The following is an 18,696-nucleotide window of genomic DNA, read 5'->3' on the forward strand; positions in this document are numbered from 1 at the left end:
ATTATTGCACTACTTAGTTGTAATTTTAATACCAAGGTCTCGAATCAACGTCGAAATTATAATTATGTTGTTTTTTTGTTAAGATCGACTCACCGAGTAGTTGTAACCAGGACGGGTACAGATCAGCAGATAGAAGTGGTTGGGGCAGGGTACGGAAGAATTCCTTCACTAAAGCAGCCAGTAGGAGTACGGGAGCTCGGTCTAGTTCTGCGCAGCCATCCGCCCAAGGACCAAGGGTATCCAGCTGGAAAAAAAACACATTTACGTCAGGTACTACTATATAAGCAGTTATCACAAGTTAAATGGAATAATATTATATTAAATAGGTAATACAAGGGTAATACAGTCTAACAAGAGAAGTTAACAAATAAGTCAAATAACCCTCCTTTTGCGTTGCCGTAGTCGGGTAAAAAGGGATTGCGATATAGATAAGCTCTCTTAAACAAAAAAGAGGAGGTTAATATAGGCAGCCGTATACTAGACGAGATTTAATGAGAGAGCTCGTACTTTGAATCTGTACCGCGATGAACACAATACTAAAATGTTCAACTCAAAATGCCAACCAAAAGTGCAAAGTACCTTATCTCTGAGCAGTCTCAAGGCCTTCGCGTTGGCGCTCCGCCGGAAGACTCCATGTGTAACCGGCGCCACCGCGCGCAGCCTCTTCAGCGCGTGCAGGAGCGCCGGCGGCGGGGTGCCGTTGCAGAGCCGCGTGAGCGGCACACCGAACAGCCGCCCGCCGCGCCGCAGCAAGCGCAGTCCTCGCCCCGGCGTGATACTGCCGCTATTGACAACCATTGTTTTATGTTACAGGTTGTTCATGTTAGAACAAGTGGTAAGTATATTGCTCAATAGGGAAGTTTCCTCTACTTAAAATAATTTATTTTACACCGTGCACGAAATAAAGCGCCAGATTATTATTAGAACATCGATAGCAGTTATTTATAACCACAATTACTATTTAATAGATCGGATAATAATATAATATTCTGATACTGATTCTATAGGTGAGTTGACGTGACGTGGCGTTACTATACTCGTTTTCATATAATTCCATATTAGCAAATCGTTTAGACAGTTCTGCCGTCAAATGGTAGAACGCTGCAAGTCAAAAAAAGCAGTTTTGAGAAAAACGCATTTAAAGGTTTAAACATTCCGGCCTTTGAAACACCTATTTTTTATAAACTTATAAGGTTGAAATTTACACAATATGTACCTAAGAGTGCATTTTATATAGCCGACTAATGAAAATTTTATAAATTAGTGTATTTATTTAAATATTAGTCATAAAGTGTTTTGCCAATAAGATCCAACAAAAAATAACCTATAGAAGTTCTTAGCAAAACGCTGTAACTCCATAGTTACATCATTTTGCCACAATTATTTCCTAGTTGCAGCGTTTTGGCCGTTAGATTATAACTCATAAAGTGATTCATTGCAAAAGGAAAACATTGTAAGTGTAATTCTTAAAATGGGTATGTAATTTAAAAAAGTTAAATTAATTAGGTAATTGGATTTTTTTTACTTTCAATTTTGATAAACGGTATTACTATAATTTTTTCAGTCTCTTGCCGCGTTTTGCCGTATTCTACGCTCTTAATTTAACAATATTATAATACAAGCAGAACGCTGCAGGTAGCACTTACAGCGTTCTGCTTTACTCTATGTTATGATGTATTAAACACGACACAGAAATAAACACGCGTTAACTCTTGTTACAATGTTTTGGTATGCTTAGCCTATAGTTGCCGCGTTTTGACAGTTTTCTACAGACTTAATTAAAAGAGATATCAAAAATCTGAAAAAAGGGGATGATAGAAGAACATAAAAGGAATCATTTGATCCAAGGCAACTTAAAACGCTGTAACTTGAGTTGCAGCGTTTAACCATTTGACGGCAGAGTTCTAGACGCTGATTTGACTAGTAGGAAAGTAGCCTATTGTTCGGGCGCACTCGGCTGCTCTGAGCAACTAAAAGTGAATGTGCCATGCGTTAAGATGGTTGATCTAATTTAAATTGACCTTTCTTTAATAGCACCCAATAAGCATTCTAATTTGATGTTATTAAATACTGCTTTTTACGAGACAATTTATACGACTAATCGTGACCGCAGGTCACTAATTTTTATACATGGGTGGATTTTAGATGCGTGGAGACCGCCATCAAACGTAACGATGTTTGTCCACCTAAAGACTAAACTTCGACTAAACGCCGAAGAGGCGGAGAGGGAAAGCGCAATGCGCAGCGGAGATGCACGCGACTCGGCGCGAGTTGCTATTGATGCCATCAGCACCACTGACCTACGACGCGCTGCAAAGCGACTCAAGCCGAAGAGCGCTGCTGGGCCTGATGGCATACCTACCTTTCTAGCGAAGGATTGTATATCTGCCCTTGAGTCACCACTTCTAGCCATATTCAATCTCTCTCTACGGTGCGCGGAGTATCCGTCCTGCTGGAAGGTATCGAGAGTAACCCCTGTCCCCAAGAGTAGTACAGGATCCGATGTGACAGGATATAGACCTATTGCTGTGCTGTCAGTGTTTGGCAAATTGTTTGAATCCATTGTAGACCATCTTATCGCTCAACAGATCGCAGTAAAAATAAATGACGCTCAACATGGTTTCCGTCGTGGTCGGTCGACAACGACAAACCATGTTGTGTTGGTTGACTATATCACGGAAGCTATGGATGCCCGGATGCAAGTTGATGCCGCATACTTTGATTTTCGTAAGGCTTTCGATCTGGTAGACAATGATATCCTGCTGCGAAAATTCGCAGACATTGGTTTCACACCTAGGCTTTTACAATTTTTCGCCAATTACCTTAAGGATCGAAAGCAATATGTAAAACTTGCCAGTTATGAATCTCCACACTATTATACTCGCTCTGGTGTAAGCCAGGGCAGTACATTAGGACCTACCCAATTCTTAATAATGATAAATGATTTGCCAACCGTTGTCAGTACAGCCCAGTGTTTGATGTTCGCAGATGATATCAAACTTTTCCATCGTATTAAGGACGATCACGACCGACAGCTACTACAAAAAGACATTGACGCTATTGCTGAATGGAGCAACAACAACCGGCTACACTTTAACGTGTCCAAATGTGTCTATATCACTTTCTCTAGACTCCGAACGCCGATCCCCACCACCTACTGCCTACAGGACACGCCCTTATTACAGACTGACGAAATACGCGACTTAGGACTATATTTGGACAAACAACTTGACTTCAGACTTCACATATTGACAATATGCAAAAAAGTTTAAAAAACGCTAGGTTTTATATTTAGAATATCTTCACAATTTTCCAACATAAAGGTGGCAATCATGCTTTACAACGCTTACATCCGTAGTCGCCTTGAATTCGGTGCTGTAGTATGGGATCCTTATGAAATTAAATATGTCACGATGTTGGAAAGAGTGCAAAAGAAATTCTCGAGACATGTTTATAAACGTCTTTATGGATATTATCCCTACATGTATCCGTCTCTATTCGTAACAGGAATGGTCGGCCTTCAAACACTAGAGACTAGACGCAAGCTGCTTCATATAATGCATTATCGTCAACTACTTCACAATGAAGTAGATGGCGCATCCGTGCTTGAGAGAATGGGACTGCAAGTGCCTCGGGCGAATGGCGTAGCGGGCGTGCCGGGCGGGTGTGTCGGCGCGGGCGGCGCGGTGCCGGCGCGGCGGCGGCGGCGCCTGTTCGCGGGCCCCGGCGCGCGCACACGGCGCGGCGCTAACGCTCCCACCGCTCGAGCCCGAGCTGCTCTAAATTGCATCATATTGGAGTCTGATGATGTTGATATATTTGCTGATAGTGCTGGTGTATTTTACAGGAAGCTGATAAGGTGCATAGATAATATAGATATATAATGTTAATCCCTGATCTCACTATTATAGGACCTAGATGTTAATGTTGCAATGTTTGTTCTTCCAATTTTGAATCTTAAATGTATATACCGCATAAGTGCTTTGGTGCTATACTGTTAACTTATGTGTAAGTTTTTAATAAATAAAATAAAAATAAAAATAAAATAAAGAAGAAGGTTTTGTGTCTGCATAAATGAGTCATAAGCGAGGTATCTCTTATGACGCATCAGCCAGGCGTCTTCGATTTTACGACAGTACACATCTTATAAATTGCTGTGAATTAGCGTTCCATAAGCCTTTTGTCTACAAAATATCACAAGCGCCGTAAGCATAAGTTATAAAACAAGAAATACTCACTTTTTTAATCCCTGATTCTTTTTTCTTAACTCGAACACCAAACCGCACGGGTTGTTCTTGGCATTTACATGTTCCAAGTCGAAACCATCTTCATTTGATAAAGTCTGCCTTATTCTAGACATCTGGAAATAAAATAAAAACAATGATTTAATATATAACGATGAATCTGGGATTGGATTGCAATGCAAACCAATATACTAAATTATTAACTTATTATTAAATTATTATTATTATTACTAATTATTGTGAAGTGACAAAGTTGACAACCAAAAAGTAATCAGAGAGAGTGATATTTTGATAAAATAATAGGTTACTCGTAAATATCTCGGTACTGCAAGAAGTTATAAAGAGAAATCATACTAAGGGTGGTATTCCACCTGTCCAATTTCTTTGTCCAATGTCCGTGCGTCTCATCTCACTCTTTCATTAAAGCAAAATGTGAGACACAATACACATTGGACAAAGAAATTGGATAGGTGGAATACCACCCTAACATAAGCAATGTCATCGCGCTGTTTGATATTTATGTATACTATACAAAAAGTATTCGTTTATCAGATTTCCTACCTGTATGGCATGTGGTCTTTCAATGCCCTGCAAAGGAGTTGGTGGAGCATCTCTTGAAATTCGCACGCAAAGCGCAAATTCACTCGCTGCTCCCCATCTTCCATCTCCTTCATTCTCGCCTTCAGCTTCAGCATCTCCATCTCCCTCTGTTCCGCCATTTTGCAATACATGTAAGGCTTGGCGGACGACACAGCGAGCGCTCATCTCTGGACCCACGGATACAGTTTTGCACTGGAATTTAATAATTAAATGTTAAATTGATCATAGTTTTGACAAAAATAAAAAGTTGGTTGCTTTCTACAAAACTACGGTCAATTATTATCTAAATGTCTGTTACTCTTCCAAATATTTATATAAATTTATACTTACGAATTCAATTGAAGATGTTAAGTCTTTGTAAAAGATCTGGATGTTAGTTGACTTTGGTTCCGTGGACAGCTGAGCAGTTAAAGCATTTTGAATTTTCCTGTAACAAACAAAAACTCGGTAAGACTCGGTCCTGTGTCAATTAATGTTTATGTCAAAAATAAAAATTTAACTGGTCATACCTGTACCAGGTATCTCTAGTAGCTTGCGTGGGGTACGTGGCAAGATAGTTGGCGACGCCAGTGAGTGTCGGCCATCCGATCAGAAAGCCGGTGTCGTCGCCGTCTGGCAGCGATATCCACATCTCGGCCAGTCTGACACATTCCTTCAGTTTAAAGCAGTTGCTTCCTCGCGACTTGCCGACTATCAGCAAGTCGCTGAACAGGAACAGATGACGATCTAGCGGTGGGGACGTGTTTCCCAAGGGGCCCAGCTGGACAGGTGCCTCCATGATGAAGGTGCGAGGTGAAAGGGAGGTGGTGCTCGCGCTGACTGTTCCGCCGATGTCCAAACTTGGCCTCTTGCGGAGGCTTTTCGATTTCTGAAAACCAAAAAATATCTTTCGTGAGATATTGATTGCAAGATGGGTCTTTTAAGCTATAGGGAGTCTTAGGAATAACATGACATGACTATCTTATATTACTGTTTTTCAAATGTTAATATGTACAATGAGCAAATCTATTAGGTTATATTGTTTACTCATGTGTATAAAGGTAGCGAGAAAGTTTAATAATATGTAATATGTGCTATTTAAAATAGTACTTATAATTATAAATTTTCACGTCACGACGCGACCACGAAAAAGCGCAGTCTCAGTCTTAATTCAATAGATGAATATGGAGTTTCCCTGCGCATGGTGCGAGGCGAGCGCCGCGGGTGCGTCGGCGTCGTGCAGCGCGAGGTAGTCGTGCGGGAAGAGGTCCTGCACGCGCTCCAGGTCCGAGAGGCGCGCGGCGACGCGACGATGAAAAGCGCGTTCTCAGTCTTAATTCAATAGATGAATATGGAGTTTACCTGCGCATGGTGCGAGGCGAGCGCCGCGGGTGCGTCGGCGTCGTGCAGCGCGAGGTAGTCGTGCGGGTCCGAGAGGCGCGCGGCGACGCGATGATGGAAAAGCGCGTTCTCAGTCTTAATTCAGTAGGTGGATATGGAGTTTACCTGCGCATGGTGCGAGGCGAGCGCCGCGGGTGCGTCGGCGTCGTGCAGCGCGAGGTAGTCGTGCGGGAAGAGGTCCTGCACGCGCTCCAGGTCCGAGAGGCGCGCGGCGCGGCGTCGCGCGCAACCGCCGCCCGCCAATCGCTCGTACTGGGCCAACCGCTCGATCTGAAATAACCATAGTTACATACATTTACTTAATTTTTTGTTACATTTTTATTATCATAGTAAGTAGTGTATGTAAGTTCATCGCAGAATATATTGCACGACGCGTTGTTGGTTTCTGTTTACACTGTATACATGTTTTCATGTCGCGAACAAATGATGACGAATCCACTCGGAGCGTCTTTTCTTCTGAGCAGAATTGGATCTTAATAAAAATGTGTTCTTTATATGCACGTAGCCGCTCGAACTATCCAAATGTGCAATATTCTGATTAGTCGTAGTTACATTCAGGTTAAGGGCGTACAAATGATAAGGTACAAGTTAAAAACAGACAGCGTTTCGTCAACTCTCTGTTAGAAACAATAGCATGTATAAACTTAAAACATTACGAAACAAATGCGCCTCCCGACAGTTCATATTAAAAAGTCATGTAAGTTATCTACGATGATTGGTATCTACGAGTCAAAAGAACAAAAAAAGAAAAGAAAATGATGGTGTAATCTCATATCCGTCAAGCATTATCATTCATTACCCATGTTGCCTATTGAAACGTAATAATTGTAATCTAAATTCTCATCGCATCGTATGAGCAGCGAGGTCCTGAGGGCGACTTCCCGACTCACGGAGGGCTCTGGACCGTGTCCACGACAATGCTACCTTATTATAACAGGACAAAGGACCGTGAGACTCTTAGCAGTCATTGTTACTATCTACCTATTCAATAACAAAGCACAACGCCTATTCAACTCCGTTACAATTTTAGGAATCACACCATGATGACCATTCAATAACACTTAAAATCAAAAGTGTTGCAATAGTTGCGATTATTCGCAAGTACTGTGTCTAATGGCAAACACAGCGCTGCATTACTGTTGGTTATAAGAATCGCATTAAGGCAGGGTCTCAGGTGACTCTGATTCGAATGGAGTCGTGTTCAGTGGATCGTAAAATTATGCGTTTGACTCACGGGCAACATTACACTTCGAGTTACGTGCTATCTGACTCCATTATGTTCTCAGAAGTCGCAGCGAGCTTTGCTTATCATTGTGATATTTTTAATACCTCTATTTTATTACATGAGACATCCTCTTTATAAAATTGAACTACTCTACGCACGGATGAACGTCAGTTATTCAGCTTAGAAATATAATATAAGTTCTACAGTGCTGTCGCTTGGCTGGCATGTTGTATTAAGGTCATTAAATTAGGTCTAGTGATTCAATTCTTACTCTGTCAGCGGTATCGATCTATTATGTGCTGTTAGGTGCAGCGAGAGGCTGTTATTATGTGCCTGGTGGTTATAACCGTCAGTTCACGGAGTTTTTCGTTTCAATGAACTGACACGGCACCGTTACACGATCGCGATTACACACGACACGAGTAATGACGACACTGAACACTCGGGTACCTACGCCACTTAACGACAACCATAGGTACTAACTGCGCCAGTTAATTAAAGGGTTTCTTAAGATACATATTTAATTAAAATTATTAATAATAACGAGGTAATTTAAGTAAATCCAATATTGCGAAATATTGCAGCTCGAGTTGAATAAAATAAGTGACCAACAGTATATTTAGCGATCCATAGTTATATTCAAGAAAACCATTATTTGAATTCCCGACGCAATATAAAATTGGGCCGCAGGCTAAGTAGGCGCTTAGAGTCAGTATGATATGTTTGCTCTCCAATCATCTTGTGTGTGAAGCACACATTTCACCTTATTTCTGTGTAAGTACTACGAAATCGGAGCATTACCATCGGCCAAGTACGAGTAAACGTTATCCGTGGACATGTTACACGGAACTGCACTTTCTAACTCAAATGTTTATTTTAGAGTAAGTGGGGACGTATAGAAGTTTTGAGATAAGAGGTGAACTGTCCTAAAACTTAGATAACGCGGCGCGCGTGCTATGCTCGTGCTTTTTACGCCGTCTACGCTTTTTACAAAATTATCTTTATCTTCCACTACGTTTCCTGTTAGTGGGCACGCCTTCGTCTTTATGTTTGCCATTAAATTTAAGCAAATACTATAAGTAAAGTAAAGTATTTAAGTTAATACTAGTTACGGCTGGTTACGGTAAGTCAGTGTCCTTCGTTTGTAGAAATAATTTAATAGTTACAAAGATAAATGATGATTGATGACCATAGACTATGTACTGTTATTAGCCGATTATTTTCCATGAAATTGTTATGATACATTCTAGGTCCTCTAGCCGCCCAGAGACCTATAAAAAGGCCTCCTGTTCCATTATTATTTGAATCTTTGTTTTGAGAAATCAAAATTGCATTTTTATTGGCAAGTTTGACGTCTGGGCAGTTAGAGGTTAAAAACTCGAAAGGGAGATCGCGGACAAGCTGATTAGGCGCTGTGTATTGCAAATTAAAGCGGAATATTGCGCGTTACCTCTGATATAATTGCCCGAGTGCAAGACTTGATACTTAACGTAATGATACGTTTAGTCGTTTACGTAAACCGATACGTTATCTTTACAGTATAATACTAGCTAACCGCTTAAGGCCTAGCGGTAAGAGCGTGCGACGTTCAATCCGGAGGTCGCGGGTTCAAACCCTGGCTCGTACCAATGAGTTTATGTACGATGCATCATTTGATATTTACCAGTCGCTTTTAAGTGTAGGAACACATCGTGAGGACACCGGACTAATCCCAATCAGGTCTAGTTTATCCTCTGGGTTGGAATGTCAGATGGCAGTGGCTTTCGTAAAAAACTAGTGCCTAGCCAAATCTCGGGATTAGTTGCCAAGCGGACCCCAGGCTGTGGCAGAATGTCGGGATAGCGCGAGGAAGATGGTGACTAGCTAACCATTTAGTACGAGTCAGGTTGATTCTTAATAACCAGTTCCCATGTAAAAATATAACGTTACGAATAATAGCGACATAATGCTGCATGCTCCATTGATTGGTTAGCCTAATGAGTATGTAGATTAAGCACATGTTGCGATACCAATCAATTTGCATAGTTACAGAGGTGCAAAATTGTCGCAATATCTGCCTGCAAGAACAGGAATTGGCCTTAATGATTTTGTGCTATTTGCGTGTCTGTAAACATGTCTGTATTAAAAAAATAAAAATATATAAAATTGCTACGACACATGCATAAATGTTGTTTGCAATTAGATGCGCATTTATTGTGGATCTCCTTCTTAGCGAGGATTATAAAATTTACTTATCACACTAACAGATCGATTCTAAAAGGGGTTCTGTTTATAACTCCGGTTATATAAAAAAACCTACAGCAGGTAAGAATCGAACTTTAATTTGGTTTTTAACGATAAAAATATAAATAGTCAAAACATAATTTAACTGCTATCTTTTTGGAGTGAGGAAAATGTCAATAAATGCGACTAATAATACAAATAAGATTCCGTGGAGATATGACTCCGTAATTATGTTTAATGTATGGTCGATGAAAGGCAACAGAAAAATACTCGGGAGTACTAAATCAAAGGACTAAATAATGCATACGTCTGAATCATAATCAATACGGCCATAAAGCGCGGGCTGGATAATTAAGAAACGAATGCATTTCACTTACAATAAACTTTCAAGGCGCCGTTAATAAATATTATCTGACACTGGCATTCAAGTAAAATTGCCTTGCGATTGTTAACGGTACTTAATAATGTGAAGAAGAGAACATACAGAAATTCACGGAACGCGTTAAATAGAGCAAGCCTTAATCCGAAAAGGTCCAATAAGTACCTGGACAATGCTGGACGCAAATCTTTAATCTGTACAAAAATCGGAACAATTTCTCATGCTAACGGTAAAAATGATAATCAACATTAATGTGTTATTTTAAATTTCCTATCAGCATTTTGATCTGGCATAAAGGTCGTGGCTCAGCGTGATGTCGACGACACACTTTGCCTCCTCTCATTGTTGAAAAGTGATACCAAATACTGTACCAAATGAAATGCCGAGTCATCTTCAGTGAAAACAAACCTCGTTGATATTGCTCAGTGATAGAGATACATTTCACTTTTGTATAATATTAATCTTATTAAAGGATGATTTTTATTTAAGTCTCCAAAGGTCAAAGAAAGCTGCATTTTATAACGGTGAAAAAGATTTGCGATTTGAATATATTAATCTTGCAATGCATACTTATTTATTATGGAACATTCTTCTCTGAGTTCAATAAAATATAAAAAGAAACTTGTATGATTTCGTTTCAATAACCTATTTTGTTATGGATATGAGAACAGTGAATGTAGTATGAAACCAAGCGTTGTGGTACAAAGCGCTTATTCATTTAGGTACTAACTTTGGTTAATTTGTTTAATTATCGACTACAGGGTTAGAGAATACCGTACTCCATTGTGCGAAGTTCTCAGTAGTACATACAGTTCAGCAAGAACGACCGTGTCAAAAGTTAAAACAAGGGTTACCATGTAGTAAATGCAGATAAATAATATCATAAATCAAAAAGAAAGCTGCCAAAGAAGACATCAAGCGTGGAATTTCCGATTGGGAATGATGTAGGACCACGGTGATTCGGAATAATGCATTCTGGGCCGAACCACGCAGGAGATCGCGGTCATCGGCCTTCTTACTTCGATACGCTGCCTCTTCTCTTCCACATTTCAAACGTAAGAATGAAAAAATGACCTCATGAAATTTAACAATCTCTCAAATAAGCTGCCAGCAGTAATATTATATTAAAATTCCGTATAAATGGAACGCATAAAAAATTTGCTGTCCCATATTGCGCTCTCAAAATTGCCTTTTAAAAATAAAATAAATTTGAGTAAGCGACGGAGCTTGAAATGGGTTGTTAAAGCGAGATGTTGACAGATACTATGGAGGATGATGTTGATGGGCTATAAAGTTTCAATATCTCAACGCTCGTCTTTAGTCGAGTATGATGCGATACAACACATATGGGCATGTAGTGGGATAAGTAAGTACTTAAACTAACGATGCTTTCTACACATCCAATTTCCAACAGGGCGGCTCGAAGTAATGTTAACTGGATAGTGAAATATGTAAGATGCATCTCGGGTTCTCGCCTTATTCTCGATTGTCGGTCATTCCAAGTACCTATGAGCGATCAAATCAGAGCGTTGGCCTTATTTAATGTGTTATAGTTTTGTTTTAGAGATAAACAAGCAAGAAATTAAACTTGTAGGTATTTGTACTTAAGATAAAATCGTGATGATCGTAGAAAGTCATTATCATGAGAATTGCTATCGCGTTCCATCGATAAATACGAACAAGTAAACTCTGATGAAGTTTATTGAGCTGTGATTTGATAATGTTTACTAAATAGAGTTGCAAGACATTCTCGCAATAATATACTGTCAAGCTCATAATTTAACTCGCATTTTATTGGTACATAGGTTAAAGGGACATATCTATTGCTTAACAATTAAATGGCAAGCACGAAGAATACGCATCATTACACATTAACAAAACCATCTCTTTTGAAAATGTTCGTTTGAGTGACGGCACTCCAAATCGGGTTACGTAACGATCGTGTTAACAATAGAGTGCTTCAATCATGTTGGAGACGATTTGAAATAAGTCCAAGGGAGAAAGTGGTGCCTTAGGCCGGGACACGTAACGCGGGCGCGGGTGGCGTCCCGGGCTCGGTCCTCCGCCTCCATTCCATCACGCAACCACTTCTAATCTGTCCTGAGGTCATCGAGGTTGAGACGCACTGGATAACTGACACTCACAGTTATTTCATAGGTGCGCTTATCAACACTATTGATGCGAGTAGTGTTACAACATCAGAAAAGGTCGTGGTGCCCCCGCAGCTTTTAAAGCTTGGACGTGAAAGCAAATTTTCAACAGCCAGTGACCATAGCCTTTAAAGTGTAGGTGCTAATTAAGGCTGCTTGGAGACAGCTCAGGTCACCCCGGCGGTCAATGTACGTGTGACATATTCTGGACATATGACATTCGGGTTGTGTAACCCATTCTTGGATTGATTACGAGTACAAGAGACATTTAAAAAATATATGGCCTAGAAAATAACAAAATATTTTCGAACCGTTAGGTCATTGGAAGGTTTTTTCGGCCTTTCAAACCGTACTTTACGGTTCACGGTATACATTGGTTAGGCTTGTTGTCACGTTTGATCGTATTAAAAGTTTTTTTTAACGAATTGCTACTTAAAGATTTTTAGGGAAGGTTTTGGTTATAAAAAGATACAACCATTAAATATTTGATCGGCTTTGTGTCAAATTATGATGCATTATAGTAGCTAAGATCAGGGAATCAGGCAAGCGGATTTACTTGCTTCAAATACTTATCCAATTTATAAGATTGTCAAGCACATAATCTTACACTATCACACTGAGCTACTTAGAACTCGCTGGTGGTCTATTTTTTGATGAAACGGCATAAGAAGCCGATGAATAGGTACTTTGATCAAAAAAACATAAATTGGCACAAATGAGAATATATTTTTTGTTCATTTATCGAAAGCCTTAGGAAGATAATGTACTGTACAACAACAAACTGTAATATCGCTGTAAAATATTGAACTTCTGGTTACTTGCAAGTTTCCTGCTTTCTCCTTGCGCAATGATAATTCAATTATATACACACAGCAGCAGCTCACTGTTTTAAACATGATTTATGTATTCAATTATTACTTAATTACTAAGTGCAAACAAAGAACGAGCAAAACATATAGCAATAAAAAAGATAGCATCGTTTTCGTTGTTTATTGTTTAGTATACTGTAGTGTTGACTTTTCTTTTTTGAAGGGTTGTACCAGATGTGCGTGTGACCACCGAGGTGGACCTTTTTTAGAATGGTCGGTTACAAACAAAGGCCGGGTTAATAGACATACCTTTTTACAAAACGGCTCTAAAATACAATAAAAAAGTCCAAATTCACAGGAAAAACAAGAAGCTGCTCATCGTGAAGCTCACCAAATCGGAGGGCCTACCGCGAACCACGTTCGACGTGTTGTCTCTCTGTAGTACTTGTAAATTCGTACTTAAGTGTGATAAGGAGGCAACACGTCGAAAGTGATTCGCGGTAGGCCCTCAGTGTTGTGCTTGTGACCCAGTATGGCACGCCGTTGCCGACAGATCATCAAATTTGTCGATGGTGCCCTACTTTTCATTAGACATAAGAGATTATTGCATAAGGCATCTTATCACGCAGTAACAACTAAATTCAGATTAGTCGGCACGTTGATAAATGGCCATGTCAGCTAGGTGTTACGTGTCGATGAATCAAAAATGGTCAAGATGTTTCTCATTCGAATTAATTATCTGTCTATAGTAAATCTTTTCATGATTAATTGCACTTACATTTTTTTTTCAATACACGTTGTCCTCTAGAGATGTCAATAATCCAGTTTCATTGTACGAATTTTTTATTTTGCAATCGAAACACATTGACTGAAGTGTAGATTGTGCCAAGTTGTCTAGACTCTAGAGGATGATGATATGAATAGCATAGAAAATGTATAGGTACGACGTACGAATACGGCATCCATGTATAACTGTAAAATACGTATAAGGAATAAGATAAGAAAAGAAAAAGAAGGATTTTAATATAGTGTTGAATATAAGTATTTTAAAATAAGACTTAGTGGAATATTTGGTACAAGTACGATGTGTTTGTTGTCAACGTTTTTGCCATCATTTGACTTCTTTGCCAAAGGGCCCGCAACCCGCAAATGACTTCCTACTGCAAAATGGCGGAAAGTAAACGGCAACACGAGTCACGCCCGGAGCTGTTGCAAAGTGTAGTAATACAGTAATAGTGGGTATTATTACTTCCTCCCGGGGCACCCCGCGCCCGCGCACAAAGCCGCGTTTCCCGGAATACCCGGTTCAAAAACTGCGCACGGACCGTGACCAACTACGAATTAGCCTGCATCCCTACAGCGGAGGTCCCAAATTATACTAATGTATGCTTCGAGTATTAATATGTGAATTCGTTAGAGTTATGAGAAAGAAATAAGATAGAAGAACCTCCTTTTTTTTGAAGGCGGTTAAAAAAAGTGCTGTACGTGAACTTACCATATAAAACGTTCAGTATTCTGCGTATGTTATCATTGAAATGTAACTCATTTTTAGTCGACTCGATAAAAGGTAAGTTCACAGCAGGCTTCCCGACCATGGTCACGTAGGGCCGCACGGGCTTCGGACGTGCCAGCCTCCCCGAATATCAGTCCACGCGCCTTTCAGATAGGCACGTCTCTTCCCCAGCAGGATAACAACAATGAAACAAGTGCGAAAACTAGCGGCACTTTTTTCGCGGGAGGTGCCAATGGACAAGCCCATTAACCATGCGTCTATTATTCTTTAGGACCTTTAGATGATGACGACTTTGTAATCCAAAGCCATCATAAAAATCCTCACCCGACAGTTCGATCACTTGGATCCCTCACGTATTGGACTTTGTCATCAGTGTAAGCTTTTTGTTGCTCTTCGTATTGCGCCTGACATTCTGGTGTCCTTTGCTCATTACAAAACAATTTGGGAGGAAGAATCGTTTTGTCACCGCAGGACGTCGACTAATGACTGCGCCATTACGTGCGCTTACGTCAGGAGGTCACTCAACCTACTGTTCGGACACGAACTGCTACCATTTAACATCCTTCCAATGTCATGCATTTCAACGTTTGGCGAACATTCATGTTTGTCAATAGAAGTCTTAGTTTTGTGAGACCATAGTGTTGGCATTTCATCTTTTCCACGCTCATTTTGTAAGTCATCACGTAAGATATAAAGCAACGACTGTCGTATTCACAGTTACGTGACTATGGGTGTCTTGAGCAAAATCATATTAGTGGAACGCTCCAATACGTCGAACATTGTTTCATAGAATTTCGCAGAGTGCTAAACACTTCCTACGCCATGTTCTGAGATTTTGCGTGATGTGTGATGGGAACCGGCGGAGATGCACAATGATCTGAGTCCTATTAGACCCTCGATCGGCTCAGGCGCGCCAAGAAACACTGTTCCGCGAACACAGAACAATGGTGGGTAATTTTGTAATGTCTTCTTATTACCATGCATGATGCAACGCACTTTTGTACATAGAGTCTGTGCGGAAAGAGAAGAGTCGTGGCAGAAACGGGAACTAACATTTTAAATTTTATATGGCAATCAAACCTTTGACACCTGTCTTGTAAAAAGTAAACAAACTTCTGTCATTGTATATTTTTATTAACAAAAACCGCAAGTTTTATGTATATAATATTTTCAAAACACGATAAAACCGTACATAAAACCACAAAGAAAATTATATTTAACATTGTTCGGTTTTGTCAGCGGGAAGAAAACGGCTAAAAGCCGACTATCGACTTACAAAAAGTCGCGGAACGTGTTTCCGCTATTCGCGGGTATTGGTGTTGTATTTGATATTAAATAATTACCTATTTAATAAGCCCCCTAAGTAACTTGTCTCCGGTACATAATTGGTAAGTATATTCATTCAAAATATATTAATTTTCATATATATGCAGGTCATTCATGATCTTTAAAATAACTGACAAATAGTCTTGATACTTGCTATTTTATGCATATTTATATGTAATTTCTTTTTCAGGATTGTGTAAAAGTACCTACGGTATCTCGAATAAAAGACCGCTAAGTAGGTGATATGATATGCAAGAATTCGTAATCTACGTGCCGGATTCAAGCACATCCAGTGCAGATGAAGATAGTTCTATGAGTGTCCCTGGCCCTGGTTGTTCTGAAGCTAGCTCAAACATAAGTGACATTGAATATTTTAATTCAGACTTCGATTACAAAGAATAAAACTTTTTCTAATAAAATATTTCTTTATTTGTAAGTTCGTACTAGGTTCTGAATAAAACTTTTTCTAATAAAATATTTCTTTATTTGTAGGTTCTGTTAGTTACGAAATTATATTTCATATTTAGCAGTGACTTTTCGGCGAAGTAAAATATCGTGAGATGAGAGAACCGGACATATCCCAATAAGGCCTACCTATTATGCACTATTTTTATTCATATTCATATTTATTATTAATAATGTACACATACATTACAACTCAAGTTTACAATGGGTGAAATATATATCCCAGATAAAATTACAGTTCTATTGCCCAATTTCTACCCGATCTACCCGGTTTTAATAACTGTTGGACTGCACAGATTAGGCAGTACATGAGACTCTATCTTGTTGGGTACTAAAATTACAGTTGTATTGGGCAGATTCTTAACTAGTTTTAGCAGTTTTGTCAATCGCACTGTCACTTTTTAGTATCTGAGACATAAAAACAAGTGTGTTTTAAAAAGAAAACTAGTGCCTGCGCTAAATCAGAGGATGGAGTTGACGAGCCGACACCACCACCAGGCTCCGTTTAGTAAGCCGTGGTAAAAAACCGGAACAAAAGGGATTCAAGTATCATGACGTTTAGTGTCGTACTATAATCACGTGACCAGTGTTGTCAGCATAGCAAAAACTATAAAATAGCACTGGCGCGCCCTCAAATCCCACGACTCTTCTCTTTCCGCACAGACTCTATCAGTACATGTCTCGCGTATGTATACCGACGCTCATTATTTTCACAATGGCGTATGATATTTGAAATTTAATGCCTAATACCTACGGTACTTGCATTTTAAATAGAACAAGTTTTCGATTCTACATTACAATCGAGTTGGGTAGCATTTTTATACGAATTAACCTTGAAGTACAATAATGACAGTAATGGTAGGAATGGTGCGTTACTTGCGACAGATGAAGTCCCGATGCGATCGCCATATTTAGGAGATCCAGTCGTCCTTTAAGATGACACATGCTGTATCGAAGTTAATTATCGTTTCTTTAATAAGTGGAGCGTGCGGAGCCGATGGCAGCGCTGCGCGGGCGCGCGTTGCTCGCTTTTTGTTCGTACTTGCTAATGACATGTTCTGGAGAGGCATCTTTACAACCGCCTCGTGTTTCATTAGTCTCATCATTTTCAAAAGAAGCGATTAAATAAATTAACACGTGTTTTGAAACGATAATTTTGAGGCGTACGCCATAATGTCAGTGTCAGCGTCAGCCCATTTTTTGATGTCAGTGCCGTTCCAAGACGCAGATACATTTATGTCTTTAGTTTCAAACTAATGACCGTAATATATTGTGTGGAATTTCAAAGTTGAACTCGACCATACTTCTGCAAATAAATCAGGGTAATAGCCCTTTATTAGTTGAAAATAAACAAACTTGACAGTAGTGGCGCATTAACTATCCGATTTGACTATTTTTTCAGTTTAATAATAGCTATCGGGTCGCCTTTAATGTTGGTCGCCTTTAATATTCCACATAACTTCCTTCGACTTTTACGAGAGCAGGATTAGAAACGCTTTCGATTCCAAATTAGAAGTTATAATGAGAAGCACAATAACAATGAATAATTCATGCCCTCTAGGTACTGATTGATAGATATTAGTTGGGCGGACCCTTAATAAGCATGAGCGGCTTACTCATTTCGTGCACAAAATTCTGTCCTACATTTGTATGGATAAATTCGTCAGTACCCACATAATCTGGGGGGTATTAAGGCCAACCGCAAATAAATTTTCATTGTGTGGTATTTAGGCTTTAAATTGGAGTCAGTGCAGCTGATAGCTGTCAGATCTCGTCTCACAACCGACTGGGTTATGAATGCGCCAATAATTCAACAGGGCTTTCAACGGGGCGGCACTTACAATAAACTCCGTACCCTTTTTTTACAGTTACTACAGGGAAACCCAAGTTGTTTTTGTTTCTGATTCAAGAAAACATGACATGCTTTATCAATAAACAACTATGAGCAGTAGGTACAATGCAATCGCTAGGTCACGTTTCATAAAAGGAGTTAGATGATGCGAGCCGCTAATGCACGACTCACCTGCCTCGGAATCGGGGTCTGCCTAATAACTTATGTAAGATGCGGTAAGGCTCAAACAAGCCGTAGTACTCGAACAGGCCAATTTACCTCGGTGTTAGCCTATTCATTAAGAAATTACGTAGTATTTTTATGAGCTTCGGTCCAGGTAAAGACCGTTTGTCTTTTTAAGGTGTTTAAATGAAAGTCAGGAGATTATCACAACTTCATAGTTTGTATGAATTGCTGTTGGAAAGATGAATGAAATCCAAGACAATTGTAAGCAATACCCAGTAAAAAGTGTTTGAGAATAATAAACAGCAATATACTTACCTACTTAAAAAAGAAATCTAATAAAAACTAGACGTCATTCACAATATACA

The 18,696-nt window shown here is 39.6% G+C and overlaps 2 protein-coding genes across 3 annotated transcripts in view; both read right to left on the reverse strand.

Annotated features, from left to right (window-relative positions):
• Positions 1 to 18,696, reverse strand: part of LOC134672425 (2-hydroxyacyl-CoA lyase 1) — a 226,440-nt gene that overhangs the window by 160,012 nt on the left and 47,732 nt on the right. The gene's annotated exons all lie outside the window — the stretch shown is intronic.
• LOC134672422 (uncharacterized) overlaps positions 1 to 18,696 on the reverse strand; it is a 158,759-nt gene that overhangs the window by 2,984 nt on the left and 137,079 nt on the right. For both annotated transcript variants that reach the window (XM_063530307.1, XM_063530308.1), the window contains 7 exons: positions 6,330 to 6,494; positions 5,354 to 5,712; positions 5,175 to 5,271; positions 4,806 to 5,036; positions 4,239 to 4,360; positions 580 to 784; positions 94 to 244 (listed from right to left, as the gene is read on the reverse strand). In XM_063530307.1, the coding sequence (XP_063386377.1) occupies positions 94 to 244; positions 580 to 784; positions 4,239 to 4,360; positions 4,806 to 5,036; positions 5,175 to 5,271; positions 5,354 to 5,712; positions 6,330 to 6,494 (1,330 nt within the window). The remainder of the gene's footprint in view (positions 1 to 93; positions 245 to 579; positions 785 to 4,238; positions 4,361 to 4,805; positions 5,037 to 5,174; positions 5,272 to 5,353; positions 5,713 to 6,329; positions 6,495 to 18,696) is intronic.

The sequence above is a fragment of the Cydia fagiglandana genome, chromosome 17, assembly GCF_963556715.1.
Source record: "Cydia fagiglandana chromosome 17, ilCydFagi1.1, whole genome shotgun sequence".
In the NCBI taxonomy this organism is placed as follows: Eukaryota; Metazoa; Arthropoda; class Insecta; order Lepidoptera; family Tortricidae; genus Cydia; species Cydia fagiglandana.